Source organism: Paramormyrops kingsleyae, chromosome 20 (assembly GCF_048594095.1).
Source record: "Paramormyrops kingsleyae isolate MSU_618 chromosome 20, PKINGS_0.4, whole genome shotgun sequence".
NCBI classification, from domain to species: domain Eukaryota; kingdom Metazoa; phylum Chordata; class Actinopteri; order Osteoglossiformes; family Mormyridae; genus Paramormyrops; species Paramormyrops kingsleyae.
In genome coordinates this window covers 4,776,605-4,803,813 of record NC_132816.1, presented here as the reverse complement: position 1 = coordinate 4,803,813, position 27,209 = coordinate 4,776,605, and the positions used below count along the sequence as shown (strand labels likewise).

General features: G+C 42.9%; 2 protein-coding genes across 3 annotated transcripts; one reads left to right on the top strand and one right to left on the bottom strand.

Annotated features, from left to right (window-relative positions):
* The first annotated feature begins 501 nt into the window (after positions 1–501).
* Positions 502–12,966, top strand: LOC111856374 (UDP-GalNAc:beta-1,3-N-acetylgalactosaminyltransferase 2). 2 transcript variants are annotated; one of them, XM_023836294.2, is made up of 13 exons: positions 502–747; positions 1,115–1,238; positions 1,383–1,492; positions 1,979–2,172; positions 3,431–3,526; positions 3,745–3,855; positions 4,148–4,226; positions 4,444–4,627; positions 6,018–6,143; positions 6,385–6,544; positions 8,452–8,508; positions 8,602–8,716; positions 11,235–12,966. In XM_023836294.2, coding segments are annotated over exons 1-13 (1,464 nt in total). In that variant the 5' UTR covers positions 502–641; the 3' UTR covers positions 11,237–12,966. The 2 variants fall into 2 exon arrangements, with proteins under 2 accessions (XP_023692062.1, XP_023692061.1); XM_023836293.2 differs by having other exon boundaries at positions 8,602–12,966.
* On the bottom strand, positions 9,202–25,970 carry tbce (tubulin folding cofactor E). Its single transcript, XM_023836292.2, has 17 exons — positions 25,849–25,970; positions 25,370–25,507; positions 25,083–25,167; positions 24,692–24,868; positions 24,454–24,539; positions 23,802–23,901; positions 23,112–23,214; positions 22,247–22,323; positions 22,069–22,164; positions 17,264–17,328; positions 17,042–17,106; positions 15,450–15,602; positions 14,903–15,056; positions 11,543–11,611; positions 11,290–11,349; positions 10,004–10,095; positions 9,202–9,735 (listed from the first exon to the last, which is right to left on the bottom strand). The coding sequence occupies exons 2-17, from the start codon at positions 25,497–25,499 to the stop codon at positions 9,640–9,642; spliced, it is 1,608 nt and encodes a 535-aa protein (XP_023692060.1). The 5' UTR covers positions 25,500–25,507; positions 25,849–25,970; the 3' UTR covers positions 9,202–9,639.
* Between the last annotated feature and the right edge of the window lie 1,239 nt (positions 25,971–27,209).

Sequence of the window (27,209 nt, the reverse complement as noted above, 5' to 3'; positions counted from 1 at the left end):
TAGGAAGAACAGAATCATCTAGGGACATGGCAAGACTGAATAAATACAATCTTGCCAACTGTATACCTGCAGAGATTATATCACCAAATAAATTTAAATCTAAATATTAGATGTAATAAAGTGAAAGGTCTAATGTGGTGTTATTTGGGTGGAATTTTGATTTTTATGAATTAATTGGTGGTGAATTTTGTTGATGTTTTTGAAATACATCTGTTTCAGCATAATTTATGAGTGCAATAGTATCATATTTACTACTACCACTGATAATAATGAGAACTTAGTTTCATGCTATTGTACAGGACGTTTTCCTTCATTTTGGATATGGTCGTTAAAACATTTTTTCAGAGTATAAATCAGGTTCACCTTCAGTGTTTTCCGGCATATCTTAAACGGTAAAAATGTGCGGTAATTCGTTACCGTAAGCCTTAAGGTAAGAGAATTGCGGTAGGCTTGACGCGCAGCACATACGCTGCGTGACACACGCAGGAACGCGACCAGCAGAGCGTCATGAAGGGCGCCGCAGCTATATAGCGGCCGGCCTGCCCACATTTGTGATCGGTTTGTGTTTTGTAAAGCTATGCCGCTATGAATACTTGTTTAGCTCCCTGAATAAGTTGAAATTTTACCTTTAATCATTGTTAATGAGAAGCGCTGTATTGCTGCTGTTGTGTCCGTGTATTGTGGCAATACTGATCCATGCCTGGTTGATACTGTACAGACCGTCTGGTGGGTCCTCCAGGGATCCAGGTATTCTGATCGCATCGGGTTATAAATTAAGATTTTGTTTTTACTTTTAATTTAGCGGGTATTGCCTTTCATGACAACAGATAGCAGTGCTGGTCTTTTCACTTCCGATCATTAACTGCGCGCAAAAAACCTATTATTTAACAATAACTGTTCAGGTTAATATTTGGTACTGTTACAAAGATTTCTCAAACGCATGTTATAGTACATTCAGTATTTTTTGCTGGCGACGTGTTTTTCATTGTATTATTATAGTTAACAGATGTTGTTTCTGTTAAGTTACATGCGTTTAACCGGTAGTGCAGAGACAGCGTTGCATGATAGATGACTACTGGTGTAAGCAAAGAAAAAGCAAACATGTTTAATACAGCAGGTGGGCTTTCGGCCGATGTGCTGGTGGGGATTCTTTCGGCGCGACACCACTATGATCTCAGGGAGGCGATAAGGGAGACCTGGATGGGGTATCTCCGGGACCAGCACTACTTCAGACACAGGTTTGGTACCCGTCTAATAACCTGTGCGCTTTAATGCTTAGACTGTAATTCAGTGAAAATGACTAAGAACTGTTATGCACACACAGGGGATATATTTTTCCAAAATCTTTTTTTTCTGTCTTTGTCCTGTATGTTGTCTTGAAGAGTGGAGGTGAAGTTCATTGTAGGTCGGCATGGCTGTCACATACCAGAGGAGGACAAGGAAGACCCATACTCCTGTACCCTGCTGAACCTGACAGAACCAGCAGCACATGGTAAAATGCAGAAAAGCTTTATCCCCCGGGAGCTTATTGTAAAGTGTACCAAGTTTATGATGGTTTTAGGAATAAACATAATGTCTTAAATTAAAAAATAATAATAATTTCAGTCAAAATCGTAATTGTATATGGTAAATGTAGTCCAAACTAAAAACAAAAAACACATGGTGGTCAAAAACTCCAATTTGGATCGAAATTTAATGAAATGGTTCATCAGAGATAAATGGCAGTAGGCTTCACACAGTACTTTGCTGTGAATTAAACCAGGTACCCAAAAGTTTTTTAGAAATCATAGATCTTTTCAGTCCAGCTGAAGATGTTCGGTGCATCTTTTCCACGCCCAATCCTCCTTCCCTTACTGTTTAAAGTGTCTTTGGGGAGGTGAGGGCACCATTGATAACCAGGGCACAGCAAACACTGACACTGCATCAGTAATCGCCAGGAGTCTGCTTGGCTGATATTCATGCTCATGTTGACTTTCAGTGGCTGGACAAGAGGTGGAGATTGTCAGCAAGCTCCAGGCACCTGTCCTGAGCCCCTCTGATGTGCCGGTGATCAGCTTCGACTTCAAGGTTCTGCATCCCGTCGTGATCACCCAGTTAGGGGTGTTCCCCAGGGGCCCAAACTGGGGACTCCCTGGGAACCTGTCAGTCACGCTCTTCCCACTGGATCAGGAGGTGAGCCTGCGCACTGGAGAAGGTCTGATCTCTCTGGAGGTGCAAAATGCTGGAGTTTGGGCTTTCTTCGTGGAGATTTTGCTGCATTCCATTTACCTCGGAGGTTGGAAGTCGGAGCTGGGAATGACATCGTGCCCAAGTGTGTTCTAAGATACAATCACACACGTGTGTTTCAAAATTTTTCTGCAAGTGAAGTGACAGCACACCTGAGCAGGTCGGGAAGCCATTAGCAATACCAGAGACCTGTTTCAAAAAGCAAGTTTTCTGGCTTAGCCTGATAACTTGTCGGATTTAATTTACCCCAGTTTAAATTGCAAGAAATCCTGCTTTCTGAAATAGGCCCTGGTTCTAGCCCCGTTAATTGTTAGTCATTCATGGCAATACCAGTTAATAACAACACATTACGCAGTATTTTGTGCATAAAAATACTGTAGTAGCATGTCCACAGATAGCAATTGGACAGTACTATGTGTACGACTGATTTAGTGAGCCACAAATAAGTGCTAATAAACAGTATAAAACTACAGCTTTGACTTATCTTGATAAAGGGAGCAGCCATTTTGAACTCTGAGCTTGGGGTTGTGTAGATTCCTCTGACTTTTTGAGTAGGAATTCCAGCTACAGAGCGTGTTCCAGTTGAAATTTCCGACTAGAAGCTCAGAAATTCTGAGTTATGAGTTAAAATGGAAATCAGCGGTAGAGTGTGTTGGGCTGAAGGACCTTCCTACTTGGAGTGATCCTATGGTAAATCACAGTCTGACTGCTGTAGATGCACTTATTGCAGAATTAAATAGCATTTTATATCTAGCATAAATTAGAATTGCTGGTACAGGGGAAATTTTGGCAACATGATTGGACTGAATCAGCTCTGAAAAAGAATATAGTTACCATAACTGGTATGTGCCTACATTAAATATGAAAATTGAAAATGTGACCAAAATATGTGTATACCAGGCACTATATGTTGTTGAAATTTTTACTTTTGGCTCATGAGTTTTTGTACAGGTTTCATTTTAGGTTTTAAAATATTAAATCAAGAGAAAATATTTTGTTTCTACTATGAATACATCTCTGAACAACTTTCAGAACTGACTAAAATGTCAAGATCTGAGTTGTACGGTGAGTCTGTCATGCTGTACGTTAAAAGCTTAGCTAGAATAAAGACAACGGGTATGTTCAGGACCAACTGATGAGGTTTTATTTTGAATTTAAAAGTTGTTAATTTTTCATAAATGGACATTTTATGACCTGTCCACAGGAGCCAGTGATAAGTGTCCAATTCAGCCCTGATGGCCCTGGGACAAACATGAATGGAGTGTGGTACAAAACAGTGGAGAAGTTTATCCTACCCAAGGTGAGACGTTGATCATGTGGACATCACAGCCCAGATATCATGACGACCAGGTCAACACACCCTCACCCGCTTAGGCTACCCATCCTGGAGGTTATAATTACTACAATTGGAAAACATAAAGTATTGAAGGACTGTGACTGGAGAAACACCATCGTGGAGAGTGATTGAGAACCATGAGATCTGAGGCAGCCATAATGAACGTCCCTCACCATCTCCAGGGCTTTGAAGGGACGCTTCTCTGGGAGGCCCTGGACCCGGCCGATCTGACGATGGCGAACGTCTCGCAGGTGTGCTGGGACACCGGGGGAGGAGTGCTGAAGATAGCCACCGTAAGTTCACATTCATCTGCTACAGGTCGCGTTAATAATTTTCTAATGAATCAGTTATCTCATGATTAATTCATTATCTTTTAAGCTAAGGGTGTTTCCTCCTTAATTGCCAATTGTCACATTCACTAATGCATGATGGAAATAGATAAGCCATGTTGTAATTACTGAGAAGTATTTGATACTCCAGCATGGGTTCCTGGCTTGCTGTGATTGTGCTGGGGAAAAGGGGTGGATGGATGGATGAATGGATGGCCAGACAAACAATGTTAATTTGGGGTCTCTGGCACTCCAGGTTGCAGATGGCATATTGCCACACAGAGACGCACGCGGATTCCCTGGATTAGCAGGGGGATTCACCTTCTCCATCTACGGTACGCTTGCATCCCTGAACATCTACATCTGTGGTTGTATTCCGAGACATGTGTGGCCATTCCATGTAAATAACAGTTTGCCAGTATGCAGTTTGAGTCACCTGAGCCAAAGCAAATCATGTTGAAACTCAACAGGGGAAGAAGGAAGTTGCCTTTTTTTGTGATTATGTCATACTGTGATTCAGGACTTGGTTGAAGCTCTGAGATCCCCTTGTAGATACAGCGGGGCTGTCGGAGATGCTGCGGGGGCGGCCCGGCCGGATGACCACCCAGGAGGCCCAGCTGGCACGGGAGGAGGAGCTGCTGGAGCAGGAGAGTCAGCGGCACGGCGACCTGGTTTTTGTGAATGTGGTGGACACCTATAGGAACGTCCCATCCAAGGTCCTGCAGTTCTACAAGTGGTAAGTCCCTCAGCTGGGGTCGTGGGTATATGCCTTCACAGGAGAAAAGCCAGGGCATGGATCTATAGCACGAACAAATGACAGTAACATGGACGAGTCCATTAAGATGCGCAGAATTTTGAACAGAAGCATGGAGGCCATAGTTCGTTCGTTTTTCGTTTCTTTTTTATATACAATAACCTAGAAACTTTTTTTTCAGTACAATCAGCAAGTCGTTCTTTAGTAGGTCACTTTATGAAAGGATAGATGGATGGATATATGGATGGATGGTAGAAATAAGTAACCACTCTAAACAGTGGTAGACAATTTTGTAGAAGCACGGCATGGAAAAAGGACTTTAGCTTAGAAGTAACTAAATCGCAGTTATAAATCAGCATTTCCCAAGACCCGAGAGGACAAAGAGTTGAACTGCAAGTACATTGGTAGCAAGAAGACATCTCAAAAATCATTACAGGCCATGCCAAACGTGGACAGACAACATCAGTGGAGAGGAACAGCAGCTGCAAGTTGAAGCGTAGCACAGTCGCTAAATGCTAAACAGCCTCAGAAATGTGAATCAACACTTCTGTGACCCAGTCTCAATAGACCAGTATGTTCAGAAATTCACAAAGCTGTATATTATGGCAGGGCTGCTTTTTGAAAACTGTATGCGACACACAAAACACGTAACCTAATACAAGGAGACCAAAAGCTGGATCCCTCAGCAGTGGAGGAAAAGTACTGTGGTCTTTTACCCTTTTTCCTACACCAGGATTTGTTAACGATTGGATAAAAACAAAGGATGCCTTCAACCCGTCGTCTGTTGGCGTGGGCAGCTACCTCGTGGGAGTCATTAGGTCCAATGAATGCTCTGCATGGTTATCTAACAGCCAAGAATATGAGGCCATTTTATAGGACTAAGTGTACTCCAAGGTACAAAAATTGTTCCATCATAAAGTTCGTCTACTGTAATTCAGTAATACTTATATAAAAACTACTGAAACAAATCTTGAGTGCACAATTGGATGAAATCAAATGTCTAACGTGGCCTCGGTCTGGAGATCTGAACATATCCAAAATTTTATTGAGAAGTTTGAGTACAGAATGGTCCAGTATCCCACTAAACACAGTTCAGGACTTTGTATGACTACATTCCAAGACTGAAGTTCCTCTGAAGGTAAAGGGTGGCCACACTCTTTATGTCATCCTTAAAAATATTGTTAGGTATTTCGGTGATTTTTGTCCATTCCCAAGTTCTGCCATGAACCTGGATACCACAACTTGGTTGAAGTAAATTGATGTTAAAACCTTCAGGACTTCGGGATCCCATCTCAATATCCTCAGAGGGCAATTTGGCGAGCTTAGAGTGAGGATGATGGTTATTACAACTCTGGTGTCTTGGTCTCGTTAGGTCACTGAGAAATGCTGACTTCAGGCTGCTTCTGAAGACTGATGATGACTGTTACATCGATGTGGATGCTGTGCTGAGGAGAATCAAGGACCGGCACCTGGGCAGGAGGAACTTCTGGTGGGGAAAGTAAGTGCCGCCTGCACTGCACTGCACTGCCACTGTATGAGCTGTAGGTGGTGTACAGTTACATATACATTTATCCAAAACGATGTATGATTGAGGAAGCTGGTTCAACCTGTTGCTGGAACAATTGGGGTTAAGGGCCTTGCTCAAGGGCCCACAGTGACATTACTAGCTATGTGCTCTTGCAGTTACACGCCAGTGTGTTTGCATCATGTGGTCCTCCTTTCTTGGGGCTTGGCTCCAGTTTCAGGCAGAACTGGCCAGTGGACCGGGTCGGGAAGTGGCAGGAGCTGGAGTACTCTAGCCCAGTGTACCCAGCCTTTGCCTGCGGCTCTGGCTACGTCGTCTCCAGGGACCTCGTAGAATGGCTGGCTTTCAATGCAGAGAAGCTCAAGGCTTACCAGGTAGCACACTGAAGGCTTTTCATTTGGGGATTATAAAATGAATATATCCCTAATATACTGTTGTAGCATGCTTATTGAGTCATTTTACAGTTTAGAAAATGACAGGCGTGGGTAAGGCTGCACGTTACCATATTACGCATGCACGATAATCACCAGGGCTTCAGATGACGGGTGTAAACATTTGTCCTAGTTGCCAACTTTTAGGTACTACACAGATGTTTACTTGCATCCATAATTTAATAAGCAGAACAGTAGTATGCCTAAAATATTAACGAAGCATATGTGACGCCCAAAATGTAGTAATATGTATAAAGTTGGCATATCCTTATATTTAATAAATGTGTTGGACTTTAAGTACCTTTTTTTAAAAAAAAAAAAAATTAAAAAAAACCTTGTTTATCCACAACAGGACTGGGACGATTATTTGACGTAATCGACGATGTCGATTATAAAAATGCATCGACGTGGAATTTTAGTGTCGATGCGTTGTGTAAAACTACATAAATGTTTTGTAACTGCAGTGCAAAGCTAAACGTATTGTAAGGGAAAGTACTTTATCCCTTTGGGAGCACGTTAGCGCTGTCCTTTTAAGTATCGCGCAATAAAACAGTCTGCTAATAACTGAATTTTACTGTCCACCCGATGATCTCTTCGCCACTTGAGAGCAACAATATTTTATTTATTGGACCTGCGGTTTTCATTTACAATACAAAGTTATTCCGCTAATAAGCTGGCATTGTTAAAACTATATCAAGTATAGACTCAATTCCGATATAGTTTTGTCTAATATCGCCGGTGCCAGCAGTGTCACACTATTTTGTAAGGCATGCACTGGCCAAAACGCGCAGGAGGCAACATGACTGCGCTTACCAGCAGAGCTCCGGAGCCTCTGGAAAAACACACGGCAAAAAAGGCTCGCACGCGGTCTTCCAAAGTTTGGGAATACTTCAGTCACGATACCTTTTCTGCACCTCTACCGTAGCTGACGCTAAGGACGCTGTTTCAGCCGTTTTATGGTTTCTGTTTACTTATTCTGTCATGTAAGAGTGAGACAAATTATTGTTTATGACTACTCTTACACACTGTAGCCTAAATAGTTCCTTGCTCACTGAAGTAAGCTTAACTATAAGCTACCTTTGCTAGTGTTTGTTAAAAACATGTTTCTCTAGTCATGAAATCATTCCATGTTTTAGCATCTATTTCAAGTCAAATTGGTGTACTGAAATAATTAAGTAAAAACTATTGCAGTGATTATTAACTTCAGTCTAACACAGAAATCCTATTGAATCTCTTAAAATTTGCCTTTTTTGTTAATAATGCTCCAGTGTCTAAGAAATGTTTTAATAAATTTAAATTTCAGATTTGTGGGGGGGGGGAGGGGTGAATTGTTCTATTAAATAACTAACTTGAAAATAATTGCTTATCAATAAATTTATCATCAGATCAATTGAAAAATTAGCTGTTAGACTAGTCGAATAATCAAAAAAACAATCACTAGATTATAGTTTAAAGAATAATCGTTTGGGACAGCACTAATCCACAATATCTCCTCTTTTATAAGATGTTCTGGCTGTCCAGCTGTCCCTTTCTTCAACGCTATTTCAGCGCTTATTGCTTCCATGATATAACAAAAGTAGCATGTGGCATACTCTGCTAAGCAAATTTAATAAACATAAGAATTCTGAAAAGCCAGCAACTGGAGAAATGTTTACGCTCTCATTTAAAGCCTTGGTGATTATTGCGTATGTGGCATATAATCACGATTATCACGCAGTGCGATATCGTGCAGCTCTAGTTGCAGGTTACACAGATTAGACAGACCTGAACCAGCTTGGGCTGGATTTGCTGGCCCTGGGTGTGTCAGGGCAGCCCTGCATGTTTAATGCTCTGCCCATTCCACGTTTCAGGGTGAGGACGTGAGCATGGGTATATGGATGGCTGCACTTTGTCCGGAGAAGCATCAGGTTCAGCCTCGATCGTTGAGTCCCACATAGCGGTTCAGCATGACGCCTTGGGTGGTGAGGCGGATGGTGACGCCGCTTTCTCTGTTTGGGCAGGACTCGGGCTGGCTCTGTGAGCAGGCCTGCTACCTGGATATGCTGTCCTCCCCCCAGCACACGGCCGAGGAGCTGCGTCTGCTGTGGCGGCGAAAGCAGGCCTGTGGGGACCCATGTGGGTGTCCCTGGGACCTAGACTAAGCTGGTGGGGGGGCATGGCCAGGGCTGGGACCAAGTTCACTCCTGCAGATTACTTCATGGTTTCCAGGCTGTCCCTGACAGACATTGACTGCATACACACACTACTGGTGCTCAGGTGTTTGTCTAAATCAGTCTCGACCTGGGGTGCGTTTCCCAAAAGCATAGTTGCTAACTACGTTAGCAACTTGAGTAGTTTGAACTATGTAAGTACGATGCTGGTGCTTGCCAAAACCATAGTCTGGTTCTTGGGCACCCCTAAGCAATCCAAGTTTTTGCTTCCTCCCAGCTCCCAACCAATCAAGAACACCGGATACCTGATATTGGGGTATTGGCAGCTGGGAGAGAGCTATAATGTAGAGTGACGGGGGGGGGGTCGCTGAGGACTGGGATGAGAAGCACCAGTTGAAGTAGTAGCAACACATTTAAGTCAAAACAACCTATCCCATAAAAAAAGAGACATTATTTCTGACGTGACATTTAATTATTATACATTTCATTTAGACAGTAGTTTCAGTAAGCTGTCAAATAAAACACACATCAGAAGTCTTCTTGGTGGTGTGCTTTTAAATATCGACAAGCATACTGAGCGTGGGATTATGAATATGCTCGCTGTCTGTTCATGCCCCTAGTCCTTTATCAGCTGTCTCTCTGTGTACAAAGTCGCCCCTTTCCCTCACAACCAGCATGGCTGTAAATGCCTGAACGTGGCAGGTAGGAGTCCAGCAAACGTTCAGGCAACAATTAGTCCATCCTGCCAGTCTGTAAATGTCACGATTGTGTTAGAGTCTAAATGGAGCGAAGCCAGGCTTTCCCAGACAGGGTGGATCCCAACTTCCTCCAAGGTCACCAGCCAATCCTAGGTGTTCCGTCTCCCACCCCACACCTGACGTCTGATGATCAGGACCATCGGACCAGCACCGTGTCCCCGTCCTCGACGGAGTAGAACTGCAGCGGTTTCAGGTCGTTGTCGATCTCAATCTCCCTGCCCTCCATCTGCAGTGGAACGGGCAATAGCTCACAGTCACCCTTTGCTGGTTAGTGGCGCGTCGCGTGATGCCTTGGGTCCCCCCGGCCCATACGAGCAGCCCCAGAGCATCAAAGGCACGGCTTGTTTATTATTTCATCACGCTTTTCATGCTAATGACAGGGAGGCACCATAATTCATAAAGAGCCCTGCATTATTTAAGGCAATCCATTAGCACGGAGCAGAGGTTAATGCGATGGCCTGACATTTGGGGTTTTGGGTGCCCTGCGGATTTACCTTTGAACTGGTGTATGTGAGCCTCAGCTCCGAGCCCGTGACCTTCAGCATCCGGTGCAGGAGACCTTTCACCTTCTGCACGGTCATGGAGTCTGGCATCGAGACATGAGGGGCATTGCCGCACACCATTACCATACATAGTCCAACTACAGAACTGAATGTATTCCCCAAATGACCCCAACAGACCCTCCTCCTAATCCCTACTCCTCCCACACCCCCCAAGCTCTCCAATCTCTAGCCCTCCTACACACTCTCCCTACCTCCGCCCAACATTGTGTGACTCGTCTCGATGTGGTGCGGTTAACCAGATCTGCGTCTGTGGCTGGCCTTTCATGTACGACCACTAATGGCGCTTTTCCACTGCATAGTACGGCACGACACGGTTCAGTTCAGCTCACTTTTGGGGGGTTTTCCACTGGGAACAGTACCTGGTACCTGGTCCTTTTTTTAGTACCACCTCAGCCGAGGTTCCAAGCGCGCCGAACCGTTACCAAAACGTGACGTGTAAACTCTACTGGTCACTGATTGGCCGGAGAAAATCGTCATTACTGCGTCACTGAACTTGCGACACGAGACACAACAGACCCGCTAGATTTTTAGCACAGCCAGCGAAGGTTCGGACGCACCATTTTGTTTTAACTAAAAATGGTCTTGCTGTTAAAAACATCCACATGCCGAAAATGAAGAACACCATTCCGTCGATATGCTCCATTGTTGTGTGTTTGTTTGTGGCGCATTTACGATGATGTCACGGCAATAGAGGCGGTGCAACTATAACGACACGTGAATAATCCCGCCCACTCTAAAGCGGCACTAAACTGCAGTCGAAATGCAAACTGAGCCAAACCAAGGTGAGCTGTACTGAACCGTGCTGTGCCGTACTATGCAGTGGAAAAGCGCCATAAGTGACGCTACATTAGTTTTGGTGCCATTTGTCTCTAACTGAAATAGGTCCCAGATCATCACCTATACAATGTTCCTGGGAGGTTTGAGGGGAATACAATCAAATTCACATTAAATTCTTGAATGTAAAGAGAGAATTGTGGGTAATCCAGTGTGTTTGGTGCCTGTTTTCTGTACTTCCCAGGGTTTCGTGTCCACCCAGTACTTAAAGAGCACATACTGGTTTAGTCCTTCACCCTGTTTGTCACCTAGTTCCTTGAGAATATTAACATTGTACTCTGCCTATGGGAAATGCAGTATTTGCATAAGTGATGCTTGTAATTTGCAGAATCTTCCACATTTCCTTGGGTCATCCCGCACCCCAACTGGCCTGCCATATCTACCTGGGAGCTTCTTCTGGACCGGTGTCCTGTCGGCCATGTCAGGACAAACGAAAGTTATATCTAGGAGCAGAGGATAGACAGATCGTTTCAGGCCATGGAGTTGTGTAGAACGCACCGACAGACGCACCTCATTTATCTTCACTTGGAGTGCCCAAACGGCAAGCACAGAGAAACGACTCTCCGCCATTCACAGGAGAAGGTCTACATGTGTGGGGTCCCTCCCGAAGAAGCAGGGATGGATGCAGGAACTTACTCAGTAACTGATTTTTCAGTGCGAATGGTTTTTGCTGCTTGAGTTCGCCGTCCTCTGGCGCACCATACTCTGTGAATGGAAGACACATGTCTATCTGAAAGCAGTAGAGATAGATAGATGGATGGATGGATATGAACGGTTTGGTGGGGTGGGGTGCACGACTACAGCAGGGAGGTGCTGTGATGTAATGGACTCATTGTCAGCGCCTTCTGTCATAAACCAGAGCAACGTGATGTCAGTTTGGAGTGGTTTTGGCAGATGCATCTCTAATTCGGGAGAAAAAGGGGTAAAATTGAATGGCGACACTCAGGAGGTTTTCAGAATGCCTAAAAGGTGTTGTGATGCATCCTGCACCGTCGATAGTAAAACACACCCACACATTCCGTTCTCCTTGCTACCAAGGGAGGGCAAAAGACTAATTTTATGGCTGCAGGATATTCTGAGGGAGGACCTTGAGGAAAACTTATGGGACCCAGACAGCAAATTTGTTTGTCTGCAGCAAACACGTCTAGTCTACATTATATAATTACCGTTCTTATTATTGTACACAATAGGCTATACAATAAACAAACTGCTAAACTGGATCCACACATTAACATGGTAAAGTTAACAATGTGGACAGTCTATGAAGGCAGCTACATATAACATATCTAGACAGTGGCAGTTCTAGACCATTTCAGCTGCAGGGGCCAGATACATTTGACCTTATTGACCAAGTATTACTTACACTAGATTGCTGGCATTAAGAAGCAAAAGACAATTTTGAAAACCACAGAGTTATTTACGCTATGCAGTTACATTTTATCGTTCTTACAAATATATAACTCATTTCTTTTTTAGACTGTATTAGTTCCACAAGCTTGATAACTTTGCTTTACACTGCAGTAGCTCGACCACCCAGCAGACCCGCATTGAGTCCATCAAGAAAATATGCTTACATTTGCGTTTCATCTGTTCCCAGCACAAAAAAATTTAGCTCACATACAGTGCCTATAGAAAGTCATACCCTGTGAAAATCTATACTTTTTGTCACATTAGACCCTGGAAAATAAAATGCATTTAGCTATTAAACCTGCACACAATATTCTAGGTGAGGTCTCACCAAGGAATTGTATAATCTTAGCATTACCTCCCTTGACTTAAACTCCACACACCTGGAGATATAACCCAACATCCTATTGGCCTTTTTTATTGCTTCCCCGCACTTGAGCATCATTAAGAAGTGGAAGGTGTACGACACCCCCAAAACGTTGCCTAGATCAAGCTATCCGTCCAAACTGGATGACCGAGCTAGAAGGACACTGATCAGAGAAGCTACCAAGAAGCCAAAGGCAACTTTGAAGGACTAGCGAGGCTTCATGGCTGGAGCTGGTCGATCTGTGCATGACAACAATCTCTCAAGCTTTACACAACGCTGGTCTGTATGGCAGGGTGGCAAAAAAGGGCCACATTCAGTCTCGTCAGGACTGAAGGGAAAATGGACACTACAAAGTACACCCAAAGTCTTGAGGAAAGCCACTGCCCCTCTGTAGATGGGTAGAACATTCAACTTCCAACATGACAATGATCCTAAACATACCGCCAAAACAACAACACAGTGGCTTAAGGACAGGAAGGTGAATATCCTTGAACATAAGAACATAAGAAATATACAAACAAGAGGAGGCCATTCGGCCCATCGAGCTCGCTTGGGGAGAACTTAACTAATAGCTCAGAGTTGTTAAAATCTTATCTAGCTCTGATTTAAAGGAACCCAAGGATTCAGCTTGCACTACGTTATCAGGAAGACTATTCCATACTCTGACTACACGCTGTGTAAAGAAGTGCTTCCTTAAATCCAGTTTGAAATGTTCTCCCACTAATTTCCACCTATGGCCACGAGTTCTTGTATTTGAACTAATGCTGAAGTAACTATTCGGTTGAACAGCATCCAAACCTGTTAGAATCTTATAGACCTGGATCATGTCCCCCCTCAGTCTCCTTTGCTTGAGGCTGAACAGTTTTAGCTCAAATAACCTTTCCTCGTATGACATTCCTCTAAGACCAGGAATCATTCTTGTGGCCCTACGCTGCACCTTTTCTAAGGCCGCTATGTCCTTTTTAAGATATGGTGACCAAACCTGTACACAATATTCTAGGTGAGGTCTCACCAAGGAATTGTATAATCTTAGCATTACCTCCTTTGACTTAAACTCCATACATCTGGAGATATACCCCAACATCCTATTGGCCTTTTTTATTGCTTCCCCGCACTGGCGAGAATGAGACATGGAAGCATCAACATACACACCAAGGTCTTTCTCATAATCAGCTACCTTTATTTCAGTAGGTCCCATAAAATACCTGTACTTTATATTTCTGGCCAAGTCAAAGCCCTGAGTCAAATCCAATTGAAAATCTGTGGATATTCTTGAAGAGAGCAGCCCATTGCCATTCACCACAGAATTTGACTGAACTCGAACAATTCTGCAAGGAAGATTGGGCAAACATTCCCCCAATCTAAGTCTGCAAAGCTAGTAGAGACGTATCCAAAGAGACTGATGGCTGTAATTACAGCAAAAGGTGGCTCTACTAAGTATTAATTCAGGAGATTGATGACTTAACCAACCCTGACATTGTTTTTTCATTTTAAAATTAATTTTCTGAACTGTTGACTTTCTTTTCAATTGTTTGACATTGTAAGGCAAAATTTGTAAACAAAGCTGGTAGAGGTTTTTTGATAATGGGTTTTGATCTCAGGCTGTATGACAAAGTAACTACTTCAAAAGGGTATGATGACTTTCTATAGGCACTGTATATAAGTGTAAATAATAATAATAAAATGAATACATTTATTCCAGACCCTAGCAGCATACATATTTAGGTGGGCCACAGGGGGGGGGGCATGCATGTTGTCACGGGGGCACTGCCCCCCCCGGCCTCCCCCAGAGCTGCCATCTCTAGACAGAAAAAAAGTCATAGACAGCAGAAATCGACATTACTTGGAGACTCGATGAGGATCAGGATGTGCTACCTTCAGCCATCGAGTAGGATCATTAATCCATTCCAATGTTTCTCTAAAAGAACACTGACCGCCAATACTGCAAACTTTATCAAAATACCGACACTTGGCATCAGCCACCAAAGTACATATATAACTCTCCTGATGTCCCGTTTCAATTACACTGTGACCATATTTTTACATTTCATGTACTTTCTTGTCTAACACCTGTGATCTCCAATAGCTGCCATTCGAATTCAAAGGTTTGTTTTCCCATAAATAAATGAACCATACCTCGGCATGAAAGTTCCCTGGACTGAGCCAGGGGGTGAGGACTCGGCCCCCAAATGCCCCCTGCTGTCCACAGCTGGTGTACTCACTCTGGATGAGGAACTGAAACCGCGGGTGCTCTTCAGTGAATTTGGCACTGGGCCGGTTTTGTTCCGAGTCGCGGTGGCCCCCGGATTCCAGCCACTTGGTGCCAAACATCTTGCAGTAATCCAGCTCCGCCCCCTTCCTCTCCTCCGGTGTGACCTAAATATACCACCAGGGGGAGCAACAGAGTACAACCTCTCATATTTAACATCATCCCAAGGAGATGGCTTGCAGAACCAGCAGAGCCTTCAACAGGTCTGAAAAGTTCCTGTATGTTTCTCAAACAAAACGGCTTTCCGGTGCTGCCAGACACATGCTATGGACATCTATAGATAACAGCTCAAGAACGTGGGTAAAAGTTGGGTACAGGAAACTGTATCTAGTGACAGTTGTAAGTCTGTCTACTGACGAAACCATGGAGTTGACTAATACACCATGCCAGCTTTTGACTGTCCATGCAGGAACATCACTTTGTCTTCCTGATCCCTGCTACACATGCATCACTTCAGCAGTAACGTTCTCTAGACACTAGCCAGTCTGTCAGTCGCGCACCTGAGACTTGTTGAGCGCCTCCAGCTGGCCGATGGAGGCGATGAGGAGCTGCCGCGCCGTTTGGAAGTCCCTCTCTGCCCCCATCAGCGGGTTCCTGTGGCAAGACAGCTGCTGCAGGCTGGCCAGCTTCTCCAGCTCGTTTACCACAGACCACTGTGAGAATCAAGGGAGACGAATCACAGGAGGGCCTGTTCCCATAGCGACACTGATAGCAGGCGGGACCTCTACGGAGAGCTCAATTAGTGAAATTATTGCCCGACTCACATACCAAAAACAGTCCTATTACCCATCATAAATTACCCATAATCATATAGTAATATACCACTACAAAAGAACTGTAAAATAGGGCTGTGTGATATGGCATAAAATTCATATTGTGGTATAATTTGAACCATAGAAGGTAGACGGTATATATTCCGATATATAATTTGATCTGTAACTTTCATTATAACTGTTTTTGAAAGGGTAACATATCTCCATAGCAAAGGCATTGCAGCAGGAAGTGGTATAGTAAACTGTTAACACATTTCAAAGTAGTCATGAACGTAGAATGTGTAAATCTGCAATTGTAGAAAAAATATGAAAACATTTCAAGTAACTTCCCTGGTTTTATCTTATATTAAGAACACAGGTTGGTTTTGAAAATTACAAGTAAGCAGAAAACAAGACACAGAACCAAAAGCTACAAAACTAATACAATTAGACTAGTGTCATAACTCCATCTATATTAGTATGACCATCTCTCCCATAAAGGTCCTGCCAGGCAGAGTCCTGCACGGGTTCGGGTACCCGACGGGTGACCCGCAAATTTTGATGAAACGGGTGAAAAATATTCTACTGTGTCGGATACGGGTTCGGGTCGGGTCGGACGCAGGAGAGCGCGGGTCTAAATTGCGGTTTTTCAAAACATCATGTGCCAACAAAAGCTACCCTAGGGCTATATTTTAATGACACACAAAACTCCCTGCATTCAAGATGATAAAACGTAAAATCAGTTTATATTATTTATCAGCTCCATAACAGGTGTTATCTCTCCCACTTTCATTTTCAAAAAACGCACGTGATCTCCTGCAGTTGTTCGAAATGGATGCTGAGGAGTTGAAAAGAAAAGTAGCAAGTGGAGAGTTCAAAGTTGTGGCCAATACCTCCACTAAAATCAAGTCCGACGTGTGGGAGAATTTCAGAGTTATCTCAGATAACGAAAACAACTCTTTTGACGTTTTGTGTTGCTGGAGAGAGCATGAGCGTTTGTTTCCCAATATTGCTCATATTGACGGGTACGGACGGGTGCGGTTTGTCAAAATCAGACCCGTGCAGGACTCTGCTGCCAGGTGCAGCAATAATCATATAAATCATATTAATAATACATTATTTATTATTTGACGCGACTTGATTACGTCATTTTTGCAGATGTAGAGCGGAAATTTCTGCGGTAGGGTGGTATAATCAAAATCTCTCTTGCTAAATTTATATCGTATGCCATTTATACCGCACAGTACTACTGTAAAATATTCAAAAAGCTTTAATTAAGTAGAGGTGCTTACAAGAAAAACTGTGATTGATCACTTCGGACGTGTTCAGATGATCATTACCTCTGAAATTTTGTTGTCATCCAATGCTAGAATCTTCAGTGCAGGAAACATTGCAGTCTTGCCTCCTTAAAATAAAGGGAATCAAAAGGTGTTACACTTTGCCACAGGCCAGAGTAATACTATATGGTTTTCTAATACTTTAAACCACAGCCCACATTCAAAAACTAATGGAATAAAGTACACTGACATTCTGAAAGCTTAAAAAGCATCTTGCAACTTTACCTGGACATACGTCATTAAACTGCAGGGACGAGAGCCCAGTTTCAGCTAAGTTGAGCTTTTCCAACCTGTAATTTAAAAGACATTTTTAATTAAGAACATAAGAAATTTACAAACGAGAGGAGGCCATTCGGCCAATCAGAACTTAACTAATAGCTCAGAGTTGTTAAAATCTCATCTAGCTCTGATTTAAAGGAACCCAGGGTTTTAGCTTCCGCTACACTAGCAGGAAGACTATTCCATACTCTAACTACACGCTGTGTAAAGAAGTGCTTCCTCAAATTTGTTTTAAAGTGTTCTCCCTCTAATTTCCACTTATGGCCACGAGTTCTAGTATCTAAACTAATATTGAAATAACCTATTGGGCCGAACAGCATCCAGACCCATTAGAATCTTATATACCTGGATCATGTCCCCCCTTAGTCTCCTTTGCTCAAGGCTAAACAGATTCAGCTCAGCTAACCTCTCCTCATAAGACATTCCTCTAACACCAGGAATCATTCTCGTAGCCCTCCGTTGCACCCTTTCCAAGGCAGCAATGTACTTCTTAAGGTATGGTGACCAAACCTGCACACAATATTCTAGGTGGGGTCTTACCAAGGAATTATTTAATCGTAGCATCACCTCCCTGGACTTAAACTCCACACACCTAGAGATGTAACCCAACATTCTATAGGCCTTTTTTATTGCTTCCCCACACTGGCGAGAGTGGGACATGGAAGCATCAACATACACACTGAGATCTTTCTCATAATCAGCTACCTTTATTTCATTGGAACCCATAAAATATCTGTACTTTATATTTCTGCATGGATTACCTTACATTTATCTGTGTTAAATTTCATCTACCAGGTATCAGCCCAGTCGCTAATTAAATCCAGATCCCGTTGTAGCCCCTCTGCTGCTAGATCAGTATCTGCTACACCACCCACCTTGGTGTCGTCTGCAAATTTAACCAGTTTACTGTTTGTATTGGTGTCAATATCATTAATGTAAATTAGGAACAATAGTGGTCCTAAAGTTGAACCCTGCGGTACCCCACTACTGTATGAACGCAGGCCCACTGTGACATTGTGCCTCTAATAACTACTCGCTGATTCCTGTCTGTTAACCAGTTTTCGATCCAAGCTGCTACAGTTCCAAAAATCCCTGCAGCTTTGAGCTTAAGCAAGAGCCGTTTGTGGGGGACAACATCAAAGGCTTTCTGGAAATCTAAGTAGATCACATTGTAGGCCTTTTTGTGATAATTTTTTCTTGTAGCTTCCTCAAACAACTCAAGTAAATTAGTTAAACATGATCTACCTCTCCTAAATCCATGTTGGCTATCCCTCAGAATGTTATTTGCATCCAGGTAATCTACCATTTTCACTTGGATTATAGCTTCCATTATTCTTCCAGTAATGCAAGTTAAACTGATTCGCCTGTTGTTTGCTAGATCACTTCTATCCCCTTTTTTTGAATATGGGTGTTATATTAGCATGCTTACAATCAGAAAGTACCACACCCTGCAAATAACGATTTCTGGAATAGTAAAGATAAAGGTTAGCTAATAATATCCCTCATCTCTTTTAAAACTATAAGTAAGATGCCACCAGGGCCTTGCAATTTATTTATTTTGAGCTTAGCTAGGCTTAGTTCCACATCAGCCTGTTATACATATATTGGTCATAGACAACGCTGTATTAGTTCTAAATGGTGGTAAGTTACTCATGTTCTCTACTGTGAACAACCGTGTAAAATAATCATTAAAACTCATTTACTTTATCAACTTCATTTTCAATTATGAAAATTACTATCCTGCAAATTAGTGATTTCAGCTTTTAGAGCTGTTTTGGAGTTAAAATATTGGAAGAACCTTTTATTGTCATCCATAGCCTCCAATGCAATTTTTCTTTCTACATCCCTCTTGGACAGTCTAATGTTATTTTTTAACTCAACCTGTAGACTTCGATACTCCTGCTTAATTTTGAAATCATTAGTTATTTTCCATTTGTGGAACAGAGCCCTTTTCCTCCTGACTTTATTCCTAATTTCCTTAGTAAACCACCTTGGTTGTCGTTTCCTAGATTTAGTTTTGCTGGAAACAGGTATGAAGTCCTCTTGCACTTGCAACAATGTGCTTTTAAAAAATTCCCATGCCTCTTCAACTGTTTTGCTATTTAACTCCATCCAGTTTACAGTTTCTAGTTTCCGTCTCATACCATTAAAGTTAGCCTTCCTAACATTGTATACTTTTAATTTCGACTTTGCTCTTCTGACACTAAAATTAACCTCGAATTTAACCATGTTATGATCACTACCGTCCAATGATTCTAAAACTTCTAATTTTCCAACCCTATCCTGGTTATTACAGAAAACAAGATCAAGAAGGGCTTCTCCCCTGGTAGGGGTACTAACAAACTGAGTAAAAAAACAATCCTGTACTAATTCCACCATCTCAAGTTCATTTACAGAAGAGCCAGAGACTGTGTCCCACTGTATCCCAGGTAAATTAAAATCACCCATAACCACCACATCATTTTTATTACTCATAATCCTGATATCATCATATAACATTCCGCTTTCATCTGCAGCTACACTAGGTGCTAAATAACAAACCCCGACAATTAGGCTATTTGAGTTTTTAGCATCTAGTTTTATCCATACAGCTTCTGTACTTTTATTTCCAGGGTCCACTTTTAAAATTTATTGGGGCTTTTTGTCTCTCCCCACCTAAATTCTTAACTAACCTCCCTGCCCCCCCAGTCCCTAGTTTAAACATTCCTCAACTACTCTACACATACGCCTCCCCAATACACTGGTTCCCCTCTGGTTCAGATGCAACCCGTCCGGCTTGAACAGGTCCCACCTGTTCCAGAAGGTCTTCCAGTGCTCCATAAACCTGAACCCCTCTTTCCTACATCACCATTGTAGCCACGCATTTAATCCCCTTATCTCAGCTAACTTAGCCTGACTTGCACGTGGCACGGGAAGTATTCCAGAGAATACCACCGTGGATGTTCTGCTTCTAAGCTTATTGGCGACTTCTATAAATTTATCCTGCAGAACAGCCCTCCTGCCCTTTCCTATGTCATTGGTGCCAACATGCACCACGACCACTGGATCCACCCTGGCTGGGGCCAAAAGCCTGTCCACTCGATATGGAAGGTCCCCTACCTGGGCACCAGGCAGGCAAGACACCGTACGGGACCCTCTATCACGGGTGCACACATACCTATCTACACCTCTAGTAACTGAATCACCCTACTACCACAACCTCCCTCCTACTGGGGTTAGGTGGCTCCTTGGTGCCCAAGGGCCCACCTGCCTCCCCAGTCTCTTCCGGCTCTAAAGCTGGAAGCACCTGAAAGCGGTTAGACACCGTTACTTCAGGTGATGCTGCCCCTGTGAATTGTGTACGCCCTTTTCTACGTCTACGACCTACGTTCACCCAGCTCTCTCGACCTACCTGTTCATCATTCTCCCCCCTCCCCGCTTGTGATGTACACACAGTCTCCCTAAAAGGCGTGTTAACTCTCTCCTTTAACTCATTGTTATGTTGGATGAGAGCCAGTTGCTCCTCGAGGTCACAAACCTAGACCCTGAGTGAGTCCACTAACTTACATCGCTCGCAGACGAAGTCCGACTGGACACAAGCATCCAGAAGGGCAAACATCTTGCAAACACAACACTGAGCTGGCCCCATAATTACCTAACTTACTATGACCCCGTCCTTTACTCCCAGCCCAGTATATTAATATAGCGTATTTAAACTTTTAGTTGATCTAATTAACGTATAGTTAAAACAATAAAGTGCCAAGTACAATAAAACACTAAACTAACACTTGCGTTGAAACTGAACTTTTTAAAAATTATCCGTCAGCGATAGCAACCTTGGAAATTAAACTTTTAAAATAACCAAATTAACAATTACCTTACCCAAGACTAACTTCCTACTGAACCACGTTTAGCTAAACTAAAGCGAAGTTGCTCTTGGGAGGCCGAAAAACCACAAAAAAAACTACTACAGGCTACTGAATGGGGAAAAAAAAGTTGAAAATGTCCTCCCGGCCCCGACCGGCGACCAAGCAAAGCTCAGGAGCAACTGTCCTTTCCGAGTTAATTTTACCGACATTAGATAATATTACGCTGTGGGTGTTTGATGCGAAGGTACACAGACAGAAACGCCGCTCGCGCAACACCTGCAGCCATCGATAACACTCACGCTGTCAATTAACAAGGACAGACAGGTACTCACGTAGACCGAGAAAAAATAAATAAAAATAAAAGTAAAAAATGTAACAACAAAAACCCACGTAACCGTACTGGCACACAAACACTCAAATACACTTCCAAATAATTCCAGTCAACCGCTTCAACAGGCACACAACACAACACAAGTACACACAGCATCTACACCACTCCCGCACAGTGCAGCAATCCCAGCAGCCTCTACAGCAATCCCAGCCTATTAAATTAGTTGTATTTTTTGTTCAGTACACAAAACACACAAACATCCAACACGGAGGCAGGGATACTTGAAATGTAGTTGAAATCAGAACAAATGAACTGAAATAACTGGACTGATAGAACATGTACTGGTGTAATGATGTAGTGGAGAATTCACTGATAAAATCACCCCAAATTTCCAGAAGTGAATAAAATGAGAGAACCGTGGGCAGTGAGTTACTGGAATTAGCGCAGTATTTTAGGTCCTGATTGAGACATTTCATTCACTCAGTCACGGCACGAGTCACTGAGGATCAGCGGGTTTTGTTAAAGTTAGCAGGTGAACTATTCAATCCTTAGTTCAATTCCCAGTTTCCTACCTGGGGAGATCAGCTATTTTTAGGATCTCGCTTCCATCAGCAATGGGGTTTCTGGACAGATCCAGCACAGTCAGGGAGTGTAAGACACTGACTGGCCTGCAAATAAAAAACAAGGTCACCAAGGGTATATAGCATGGTACAGTGTTCAGTATAGCATGCTTACTCTCCAAAATCTTACTTTTGCAGTTCGGTGATGCAGTTGTCACTAACGTACATCTCTTCCAGGAATGGCCACATGGGGGCACACTGCAGAACCTGCATTGGGGTCGATAAACTGTGTGATTTTCTATCGATGTAATCCGACACAAACATTTACTCAGGCATCAGAAGTCAAATAACATATTTTGAAATAACGTTAGGGTGCTCAAATTAGCAGGTAACAAAAATGATTACAGACTACAAACTAAACAGAGAAAAAAATTCCAAAATCCAAGCAGGACAAAGAATATAAAAGTAAGGTTTGAACAATACCCCAAAAAGTATTTACTGGTCAGATGTGCATATAAAGAACAAATTAAGACACGAGGAATGACTTTCAGTTAAATCATCACCAGTCTGCCAGGATCTATCATTGACTTTTTCTGTGTGTGCATCCATATTTATTACATTTTAAAAGAAGCTAATCCTCAGCAGCCTGCTTCTATTCCAACATTCACCCTTTACCTCTAACTCTCTTTCCAATTACCTTAATTTAGAAATGTCCTCAAAAATATATATATTTAAAAACTCTGAGAGATTTTCCACTGTATGGGCTCATCTCCTTACGGTGTCTTAGGGTTAACCTCTATAACAGGGGTCTCCAACTCCGGTCCAGGAGAGCTACCGTCCAGTAGGTTTTCTATCCTACTTGGCTTCTGATGAGCCACACCTGTTCTCAGGTAAATACCAGGAGCAGGTGTGGCTCATCAGAAGCCAAGTAGGAAAGAAAACCTACTGGATAGTAGCTCTCCCGGACTGGAGTTGGAGACCCCTGCTCTATAAAGTAAAGGGCCACAGAATAGCAGACAACTGCACAATGCAAACACAGTGATGTCAGTTCCCACCTCTAGCCAAGAGATGGCACTGCCTTTAAGATCAAGGACTTTCAGGCTGGCAAACGCAGGAGCCAGGCTGTGGGGGTCGGCAGGGAGACTCAGTCTGTTTTCACTAAGGGCAAGATAGAGACGTGGACCCAACACAATCAGGGCATTTTTATAGCATGAAACAACAACGTACTAACCACCACAACTGCTGGTGACTGGATGTTTTCACATGATAAAAGCATCTAGAAGGTAGACACATGTAAAGGTGTCTATTAAAATAGAAAAACTAGCCAAGTTATCGGAGACACTTTACTTAAAGCAGTCATCATAATGTATTATAATCATTCATTAAGTATTATAAAATAAATGCCTATAAATGTTTATAAAAAAAAGCATAACACATTATAGCCATGTTTATTATGCATTATGAATGCTCTATGAAGCTCTCATCTATAATGCACTATAGATACCTGCATAATGCATTATAGAGGTGAGGATGTTTTGTACTGATTTATGAAGGTATTTATAGTGCACTACAGATGAAAGCTTCATAAACCATTCATAATTCCCATATTACCCAGTTTGTTACTGGCAGACACAGGAGTTCTAAGAGATATACTAGCACACAAAAATGGTGATGATTCTGCAAGTTCATGCGAAGGCCACACATTTACAGCAGAGAGTTAAGTGGGGCCGCTCTGCTCTGCTCACCCCAGCCGAAGCTCCTGGAGACGCTGAAGCTGGCGGGTGATACCAGCCACGTCCTCCCAGCAGCAGAGCAGGTTGCCAGACAGGTCCAGCGACAGCACGTCTGAGTTTGCCTGTTAGGGGCTGAACACTAACCCTGAAAACACAGCTGTACCTCTGAAGTTACCAAAACCACTCAGACCCAACTTCCATCTAAGGGCTGAAGTAGGGCAGGTATGTTGGCTGTGACTGCCCTGAAACACTCTCATCCTGGGGAATATACATCAGTGTACATCATTAACTACATAGTTTATATTTGAATAGTGATGAACATGTTATAATTGTATATATCTACCTTGCCGTGTGCAGTGGATTTTTTAAGTGTGCATTTCTTTGCACTTTAAATATTTTAAATCAGTGTTTCTCATCCCTGTTCTCTGAGACCACCAGGCAATCCATATTTTTGCTCCCAGTTCCCAACACTTGGGGAACCAGGTTTTAGGTGTTTCTGATTGTTTGTGAACTGGGACAGGGTAAAAATATGGACTGGGGGTCTCTGAGGACTGGAATGAGAAAAACTAAAGAAATAACAGGATTTATCTGAGTGGTGGCATACAGATTCAGCATAGACACACTGGACTGACTGGGTTGAACTGGCCAGGAAAATAAAGGATACTGGGTGTCATTTCTCTGATTTCATTCTCTGGACCAGGACCACAGACCTCGCAGCATCTGAGTGACACTGCCGTGACATTTGCTACTCTGTCCAGAACACAAAAAGGGGCACACTGTCACGAGGGGGGACACCAGAAAACACAGATCAAGAGGAAAGATTTAAAATCTGTTTTGCAGCAAAGTTACATCAAAAACAACAGGGTGCATGATTACAGCAATGCAGACACCAAGAATCTTACTTCTGTTTTTCAGAGACAGCTTCAAATCCAATCATCTCCACTGTCCTGGTAGAAATCTTGAGTTGCTCTCCAGTGATGGCATCCAAATCCACCTCATACCGCTGCCTCATTGCCACCAGGTAGGTAACACCAAAGCTGGCTTTTTGTGGACGGATGAAGGAGCCGCCAGTTGGATGTCTGTGGTACAAGTCAGTCAGTACAGGAGACACCACTGAGAAGTGTGAATAGTGAACCACATGAGCCCTGGGGTGCCTCAGTGACATAAAATGCACGCTTGTAGTTTTGGGTATGTCTTCATATCCCACATGTAACCTCCTACGCCCCATCCAACCTAGTCCAGCTTCTGCAGGTCATAACCAGTGGTCTGTTTGTAGATGCCCTGTGTCATTACCTGCATGTGAAATACTGAACTCCTTCATGTCTGCCATCGTGTTTTCCTCGTTCTGGGTTGTCCCACTCCACACCGAGCCACACACCTTCACACAGCCACATGCACAATAAGTAAAATGATCAGTCTCTGTCGACGGTGCCAAATACCGCACAATAGTGACGAACTAAAGAAATTAACTACATGAATGTAGTGATAACTAAACAGCGCAGTAGTTTCAGGTTACTACAAAACCTGTAAACCAAAGTTACTACTGGTGAGTCATCGCGCATCTTCGTAACCTAACCGACCTGTGGTGGGAGGCACGGCGCCCACATAGCGCACCGTACCCCGCTCCCCGTCGCAGGTGACCCTTTTCCTCTCCGCATCTGACGGGACAGACTCGACCATGTCCGGCGCCTCGGGATTAATGATTCTCATTTGAGTACCTGTGTCATGAGATTAGTTATTAAGCCGGAGTTTAGCGACAGTCGTAATACTTACATCAAAACGAACGTCACACATAAAAGGTTATTTTATTTTTACTAGCATCATTAAGAAAAACAAACTTAAGATGTACAATAATATGCAGTTACAGAAAATATTAATAACTCAAATGTACTGAAGACATCCTTTGACATCAAAGAGCCACTAAAATATTTTTAGTGAAGTCAATAACTGTTTTTCATGATGTCATGTGACCGAAAAAACGGAGATTAATATAGACAGATAAAATATATAGCTTATTTTTTCTGTTATCGTGAACATATTGATTAAACGCGTGGTTTACCTTAGTCAAGCCTTCTTTTCTTTATTCATACATAATTTCTAACATGAACAGTAAGACAGATGCAGGCTCTTCGCGAAAAAGTGACACAATCGCTGTGCGACGGCGCGTCAAAATTTCGTCACTGTAGCCGGAAGTGATAGTTGCTCAGTCGTAAAGGAGGAAATTGTGCACATGCCAGTTTTAAAACACGTGCAATGTTTATCTTGCTATTTATGGGGGTGTTGTGAAAATATATGCTGTTGCGATGCGACAGACTTTGAGAAGCAACCAAAAAAAGATAGATTTCTGGTGAAAATAAGCACACATACAGAAGCAGCCCAGTGTTTCTCTGTGCTTTTGCCTGTTGGTTAAGAGTAGTGAATACCATTAAAGTACATTTTAGGTTTGTACATTTGTAGTCTGTCATAACTTAAGTGTAAAAATGCCAGATGTTCCAGGATCATACTAAGGATTCTGTTCATTTATAATGAGAATGAAAAACAACCCATCTAAAATGGGCAATGCATGCTCTAATATACTTAGACCACTGGTTTTGAGCAGCGCATTTGTCTTTAGGGAATGCAGAGAATGTACATGATTTAAAGTGCAGGTTGGCGGATTTACGAAGCACAGCCGCCAACGCGGCAGTATTTTTTTAAATAATACTTCGCCTAAATGTCGTTCTTACATAAAAACCACACACCCACTTCCTATTCAGATGATAATCCATTCGCGCTATTCTCCACCAGGATTCCATGTGTGTGGAGTTTGCATGTTCTCCCCGTGTCATTGTGGGGTTTTCTCTGGGTACTCCGGTTCCCCCCCCCCCCCCGTCCAAAAACATGCTGAGGGTAATTGGAGTTACCAAATTGCCCGTGTATGTGAGTGTGCCCTGCGATGGGTTGACGCCCCATCCAGGATAGTTCCCTGCCTTGCACGCGTAGCTTCCGGGATGGGTTCCGGACCCCCGCTACCCTGAACAGCATAAGCGGTTTCATAAAATGGATGGATGTTTGGTTGCCATAACCGACGAGAAATGTCTGGTTACGTGCCTTTGCGAGGTCACCGATACGTACACATGTACTCCATTAAAGTTATTTTTATTACCGATTTTCAGTTATTATTAACACCGATGTACAAAGCGCGTTTTTCTTGCTTAGCAATTGAAGATGGTTGGTGCTATACATGGTTTGCCAGTAGGCGGCGCACTTCTCTACAGTTCAAATTAAATACTTATGGGGTTCGTGCAGAGGACGCGGAAACATGAACGGAGTCCCTGGCTGTCTACGGTGATTAAATAAATTGCTGGATTTATTGAAAGAGCGAGAGTGTATCCTTTTCTTTTGGGACAACATGAGAAAATGAAAGTCGTATGAATTGTG